General features: G+C 36.2%; 1 protein-coding gene across 1 annotated transcript; it reads right to left on the bottom strand.

Moving 5' to 3' along the window:
• Positions 1-205: 205 nt before the first annotated feature.
• LOC132130390 (protein YIPF5-like) lies at positions 206-6,259 on the bottom strand. Its single transcript, XM_059542094.1, has 5 exons — positions 6,156-6,259; positions 5,608-5,781; positions 1,970-2,115; positions 1,649-1,830; positions 206-1,463 (listed from the first exon to the last, which is right to left on the bottom strand). Exons 1-5 carry the CDS (start codon positions 6,253-6,255, stop codon positions 1,301-1,303), a joined length of 765 nt encoding a protein of 254 aa, XP_059398077.1. The 5' UTR covers positions 6,256-6,259; the 3' UTR covers positions 206-1,300.
• Between the last annotated feature and the right edge of the window lie 1,786 nt (positions 6,260-8,045).

The raw sequence follows: 8,045 nt of genomic DNA, 5'->3' as shown, positions 1-8,045 counted from the left end.
GATGCACCTGTGCATATAAAACATATGGAAGTAGGCCTGTTGTATACATTTATACAATTCTATGGCCATTTTCATATATAGATAGATTTTAGTAAGCCAAATTAGAAATAATTTATTGGCTAGAAATTGTGAATTAAAAACACTTAAAAATCACAAACTTTAAATATTGTTGTGGAACCACTGCTTTAAAGCATGAGGACATGGGTAATTCAACAAAAGTTGCAGTTTTATTGAATTAAAACGGCCCGTGAAACAGCACAAGTCGAACACCCTACCAGTTGCTCACAGATTTTCCACAAGACAGGATTGCCATAAACATTTGTATTCATCTGGACATACAAAATAAAGTTACCTTGTATTTAAATATAACTCTCATACAGACAGGACAGTCGTGGCACCTTAAAATGAACAAAACTCCCATACATACAATCCACCGATCAGAAAGATTTTTTTCTGTCAATTTGACTCTTTAATAATTCATTTTGAGTGCTTTAACCTCGACTCTGCCTCGTGTATTTCAAAAGATAAATGTGTGAAAGTAAATAAATTAGAAATGGAAATAAGATCCAGCCATCAGGGTTCACCATACAGAAGACTGATCTGCAAACACGAGATTCTGTTAGTGGGTGAAATGCATTCAGAAAATAAATCAACTCACAAAACTGGCAGCAGTCTGCGTTGAAGTCTTAAATATGAAGAATATTTGAAAAAACTTTAAAAAATAAAAGACTGTCATCAATTACTCATCAAATACTACAATTACAATGTGCGAACATGTAGGCACTCTTACTGACCCAAGTGTATGAATGAACACAGACCAAACAAATCAACAGCAAATCAGGAATGTAATGAACATTTTTCAAGAAAGAACAATTTCTGTAGTTTGCAAAAAAACGTTCTGGAGCGAGTTGTTTGCCTAAAACACAAAAGCATTAAAGATGTGTAGGAGGAGAGGTGTGCCCTCTGCACTGATTACACATTCTTCTCTTCAATAAACACACTTTAATTTCTGGCTCTGTCAAAGAAAACTATTTTGGAAAGAACAAAAGAATGTAGTCCACATTAAAGAACAAGAATCAAAATTTAACCTGCATTATGTAAGCAAGAACATTTCTCAGAGTAGGTGAGCAAAAAAAAAAAAAAACTGCAGGAGAAATCAAATCCACTTTCTCTCAGAACATGATGCACACTGGAAACACTCAGTGAGAGCATGTGTGTGGTGTGGTGGGTGTTACAAAAGCAGTCTTCAAATAAAAGGTTGCGTACTGGTGCTCATTTTGTCCATTAAAAGAGGTTGAGTTCAAAAAACAGAGATGAGGGCAAAGACTCCGTACAGCAGGGCGCAGGGGTACGCCACCAGCAGCTGTTGTCCATCCATGGCCAGAGCAGAGATGAAGATCTTAGAGGCCGAAAAACTGCACCAACCAATGATGGTAGCTGTTATAATCATACCCAACATGCCCCTGAAAGACACAGGAAAACACTGGTTTATTAACATGCATTATAAGCGAGCTCAAAAAAGCTTTAAAATGATGGGACTGCAATATATATATATTCATATAAATTACAGGATTAATAATTTATATTAATACACATTTAACACACACATGTATATATATATATATATATATATATATAAAAATCTTACTGTAAGGAAAAGAGGACCCCGAAACTGGACAGGGTGATCATGGGTAGCAGGCAGTAACCGAGGACACTAGCCACACAGCCGAACGACACCCCCGTCATGCTCATGAGGTTGAGCAGGCAGTACATGCCGAGGCACCCGATGGCACTGATACCATACACATAACCAAACTGGATCTTACCCGTCTAAAACCAGGAAGAAAAACATCTCAACAGTTTACTTTCGTATTCTATCCTTAGCATGCTGCTAGAATATACAAAAAATATATATGCCTTAAAAAAATAATTTTAGGCTAGAGACAATCAAAAACAAGATGTTTCTTACCAAGAGTAACGTCGCCCCAAAGGCCAAACAGAACACCATGGGACCAGCCAGGTCCGTTTCATTCATTATACTGCCATCTGCTGCCTTCAGCGGGTGCAGCACAGTCAGAGTCTTCTGCCAGATGTGCTCAAAGTTGATCCCCAGCTCTGGAAATGGAAAATACTTGACTTTTTTCTTGCCCAACACAACTCACCACCACGCAGGATTTCCCAAATGAGGGAAGGTGGTTTGTGAGGTGATGAGATGCTAGTAATCATCATTCCCACATTAAAGGTAAAGTTAAAATAAACAAACAGGGCTGCAATCGCAAATGAAACTCCAACTGCATGATGGCTTACTGCGATCATTAGATTGCAGAAGGCTGGATCCAGTCTAGTGTGTGTTTTCAGGGTGAAGAGCAGCACTGTGTTCATTTACACTGGCTTCCTGGGTTTTCAGTTCAGCAGCAAATTTTACTCAATGCAAACTCATCTTAGCATGATGCTTATAACAACTTGTGAACACCATGTACACTGTGTGGCTTTGCCACATTTCCTACATTCTCTCACTTCAACCAATTACACGTCGTTATAACATTGCTTACTCATCTGCAATTGGAAATCTTAATTTGGAAATATAGGGTCCATTAAAAAAAAACAAACAAAAAAAACTAAGCTTTACGTCTCTGTGATGGGAAGAATTTTATACTGGATACAGAAACTTTATGGAAGCATGGCATTAATCAAGATGGAATGAAAAGCCTCAATAAATAGCTGGCTAGTAAGTAAATGGACAATTTTGTGACAAACATGCGAGAAGAAACTGTAAACAATTAAAATTTGTGTATAATCCTGGTTTATACTGATTCTGATAGAAATACAAAAGGAAACATTCCCATAAAACGGTGTTTAAACCCCAGAAACATCTCAATAAGCTCATAGAATTCAGTTCTCCTCATGGCCAAAAAAAAACTGAACTGCGTGAAGCTATTACTGAGATTTGTGTGCACGTCTTGATATTTCAAAATCCACAAATTACATGCAGATTCACAAATGACAAGAAATGCATGTATATAGGGCTGTCGCGGTTAATAAATTTCCCCTGCGGTTATTATGGATTGCTCAATAGCGCGATATGCGGTATTACTGCCGTTTTTTTTTACATACCTAATTTATCCTGATTTTGCTGCATACAAAGCTCTATCGTTGAGTTGTGTAGCATATATTGTTGCTATTTTAACTGACAGAGAGACACGTTTTAAAACATTTTTGTTTATTGTTAAATGCCAAACAGCAACAAGAACATGCGTTTTCCAATATTTTTTTTTTTTTAAAGAAATCAAAGAGTTCTAACATGAATTACACATGTATTTGCGCGCGACTTTGGACAGCAGCGGAAATCTAGACTGATTATCGCGTCACCACTGGCCCACCAGGACAGTGGATTCGCGCTGGAGTCGATGCACTCCTCAAGCAGATAGCGTGTGTGAGCTCGTTATTTGCTCACGCTCTCTTGGGTATGGGCTCTGACGCGGAGGTTGTCCGTGACTTCAGCAGGTATGCCTGTTACTTTCACGGCTGTATTTTACAGATTTCGCAAAGGCTTCAGCTATTCCTAACTGTCGGCCGGTCTCAGCTGTTCTTTTTGATGTTGCTCCGCGACCTGATGCTTGAGGGGGCAGCTGCGCTGGATGACAGGGGCACTCTAAAACGCTTAACATGGCTTAATGTACTTATACAGTGATATTAACAGACAAAACTAACTAAAAATCATACTAATAAAGTATACGATCTTTAAAAAAATCAGATGAGCCCTAAATATGAATGCAACTCGTTTAATAACACGTTAAGTCTTTTCCTCCCATAGAAAACCGTTATAAGAAAACGCTTAATGTGGCTTAATGTAGCCTACTAAGACAGTGATTTTTAAAAACCAAACTCACTAAACATTATACTAATAAAGTATACTATGTACAAAAAAAAAAAAAAACAGATGAGCCCTGAATATGAATGCAAGTCGTTTAATAACACGTTAAGCCTTATGATGGTTTTCTATGAGAGGAAAAGGCTTAACGTGTTATTAAACGCGTTGAATTCATATTCATGGATCATCTGATTTTTTGTAGATAGTATACTTTATTAACATGATGTTTAGTGAGTCTGTTATGTTTTGATGTTTTGGTCTGTTAATATCACTGTATTAGTACATTAAACCACGTTTAGCGGTTTTCACAATAAGTGTTTTAGAATGTCCCGAAGACCTCAAATTAGATGTATTGCCACGTTACAGGAACCTTTTTGCAGCAAATTTTGCATATCGGCTCATCTAAATTCGCTGGCTCGCCCTTTTCATTGGGTTGAAAGCCGAAATCGCGACAGCCCTACATGTATATGTACCTACATGTACCTGACTTTGATTTGACTTGAAATTTTTTTTACTTTTTAATGATACTTTAAACTGTTTCACTGCTTTTTTGTTTTGTTTTTGTTTGATAATGAGTAAAGTTAATAGTGGTTAACAGTGATGCATGTCTTAGAGAGCACCACTAATAAGGCAGAACATTAGAATAATAGGACAGAATTGAAGCTGAACACTACTGCAGAGCATGATAAATGCACTTCTGATACAGGATGACAACAGTGACCAGCGGTAATGGGTTAAGTGGCTTTCTCTGCGTCTCTCTGACTGATAACTGCTGGTCCCTTTTAAGCATCAGCAATCAGCAGATACAAAGCGCAGTTATTGATGCACATACGCTTGTTTTCATATTTGGAATACAGAACATAACTCCACGTTTAATCCCCGATAAAACCTCGTGCTTTGTTAATCTGAACAATTTATTTAGACTATTTATTTAATGCGAGTAAAGTAAATACGTTCGTTGACTTAAGACATAACACGTAAGACACTTTTTCGCCAACTGCTGGCGTATTTGTGTAATATGAAGAAATGGTCACTGAACAAATCAGTGAATGAATCATTTTGGTGAACGAACTGAAAATCAACGAATCTCCTGAAAGAATCAAAACTTCCACCACTAAATTCTATGCAACATAAATGGATTTTTAAAAATTTTGTTTTTAGTGACCCGCCCCAACCATAAAGTGCCAATTTCTTAACCCGCCCGCGGGTTACTACTGAACACAGCCCCAGGTGGCACTTTTAGTTTTTAAAGCAATGAGTCATTATCAAAGTGTTGGCTTTGGGATATAAGAGACTATGCATTAAAGGAAAATAAACATGCACGGATGGATTGTTCACAATAAAACATTTAGAAAACTGATAAAAAAAAAAAAAAAAAAAAAAAAAAATTAATAATCTGCTATATTATCGACTTTATTGCAAATACACTATTGAATGAGAACTGAACTGGATGATGACATAACTCTTGTCTTCTCTGTGTTATAGATGAATTCACTCATACCATGATTGATAAACTTTATACAACTATTCAACTGAACTGAATCAACAATGAACTGACTTGAACAGAGAAATTGACAGTTTACAACTGTCCTCTTTTAAGAAGTGCTTCACAGCAGAATTAAATGATACACTATTTTCCCGTTTAACACTGTAAAGAGAGACACCATCTCTACTGTATAAAGCAGTGTACAAATAAAGGAGTCTTTCCACCTTTAAGCCTAGTCTCTGTCTCTTACCTTCCAGCAATGGGGGCTCATCCTCAAAGCTGCTACCGTACATGGCCTGTGGAGAGGCCGGCGTGAAGGCTGGCGTGGGCTGGTAGATCTGTCCTGCGTACGGCTGCTGGGGCTGCATCACACCCGGAGGCCCCGAGTAGCCCATTGGCTGGGGGTAGTCATACTGTCCATACTGTCTATCAGATGCAATAAAAGATTTATAGTCATAAATAAGGCTACTGCAAACATGAAATAAGAATGCATTGATTTGCATGCATTACGATATACGGATTACTCTCTACAGCACTGTATACTATCAGCCAGCAACATATTTAATGTTGGATATATATATATATACTAGATCCAGCTTTACCTACATACAAACTACACATCTAATCCCAGCTGTGTTTGTTAATATAGCCTCAATGTAAACGATATTTTTTCACAGCTCTAAATATGAAGATGGACAAGTATATCCAACTTTATGCACACACGTACAGTATATTTAATAATGTTATATATTAATAACAGCAGAACTTTGTGCAAGGCTCAGGCTTACTTGTTGTAAGGGTCGTCTGTGTCGCTGTAGCCATATCCTGCCTGGTTCTGATCATCCACACTGTAACTAGACTGGTAAAAGTCTGCGTTGAAGTTGTCAAACCCTGACATTGTAAGCAGCCTGGAAGAAATTCAATAGACAAATAAGTCAGAGATGCACATTCGATATTATTAAAACTGACTGGTGTCTAACGCGATCAAAGCCAAGACTGTTATGAGATTTTAGTTAAGTTAAAGTCAACTACACTGGTGTTCAAAAGTTTGGGATCATGTTTTTTAAAGTCTCTTCTGCTCATCAAGGCTGCATTTGTTTGATCAAAATTACAGAAAAAAAACTTAAATTGTGAAATATTATTGTAATTTAAAAGAAATCGTTTCTATTTTAATATACTTAGAATTTATTTTTGTGACGAAAAGCTGAAATTTTTTATCAGCCATAACTCCAATCTTCATGGTCACATGATCCTCCAGAAATCATTTTTAATATGCTGATTTATTAGCAATGCTGCTGCTTAATATATATATATATATATATATATATATATGAACCTGTGATACCGTTTACGGTATGCTTTTCTTTTAAACTTTTTATTCATTAAAGAAATCCCGAAAAAGTTCTCAGGTTAAAAAAATAAATAAGTTAAATAAATAAATAAATAAATAAAAAGAACTTTCCAACACTGATAATAAATCAACATATTAGGATGATTTCTGAAGGATCATGTAACACTGAAGACTGGAGTATTTATGCTTAAAAAAATCTGCTTTGATCACAGCAATAAATTATATTTTAAAGTATATTAAAATGGAAAACTTATTTTAAATTGTAATAATATTTTATAATATTACTGCTTTTTTCTTCTGCATTTCTGATCAAATAAATACAGGCTTGAAAGCAGAAGAGACTTAAAAACCTTACAGCTCCCCTAAACTTTTTAACAGCATTGCATGTGTTCGATGTTATTTATAAATCACATATTGTTATGTTACTGTAACAATTAAGGATTTAAGCAAGCGATTCGTATTAATTAATAAGAAGTGATGGATGATAGTAAAGAATCAAACACAAATGATCAGTGACTCCAAACAGAAACAAAAGTGTACCATTGGTAAAGAGATGTAATGCATTTGAGAGCTTCAGTATCATGGTATTGAAATCTGATTCTATCACGATGATATTGTTATGTCCACAGCACATATAACGTTACAAATAAACATAATACATGTTTAAAAAGAAATCCAAGTTTAAAAATGAACCACGGTACTTGTTTTTGTCAGAGGAATACTATATATTACACATAAGGTTGTATGTTAGTTAAAAGCAATGCCGCACTAATTCTATCTTTATCATATTTGTAGAAGTCACACATATTTGCAGTGGTTTTGTTTGTGTTCAGTTAGCACAGCTCCGCTAAAGCACTGTAACGACGCGCTCAGTCACTGTCAGCACCATTCAAGCCCTGTCCGACACATATATTTAAACATGCAACACAGCTCAGATATGAATATGTAGTGAGGAAGATTCAAAAGTTTAACTCACGCCGTAAATCGCCCGAGACTCCGCCAACGCCGCTAACTACGTGTCAAGAAATAGCAGCGGAATTTCCGGGTCATGGGGCGATGACGTCACTGGGTTAGGTTAGGCTGCGGGAAACTGACGTGCGCCCTCTATTAGAGGATGCGTTCACAGCACACACAGGGTTTTATAAACAATAAAAAAACATGACAAGACATGACAAGTCAAATGTCAGTCATTCAGTCATTGTCTAAAAAAGAAACAACCCCCCCCCCCCCCCCCCAAATAAATAAAAATAAAATAAAATAAAACATAAATAAATTAATAAATAAATAAATAACCTTAATCTAATTTTTTATTTTATTATCAGGAGACAAGCTTTTCT

Source organism: Carassius carassius, chromosome 47 (genome assembly GCF_963082965.1).
Source record: "Carassius carassius chromosome 47, fCarCar2.1, whole genome shotgun sequence".
NCBI classification, from domain to species: Eukaryota; Metazoa; Chordata; class Actinopteri; order Cypriniformes; family Cyprinidae; genus Carassius; species Carassius carassius.
Note: the sequence above shows the minus strand (reverse complement) of the source record. Positions and strands in the feature narration are given on the sequence as shown.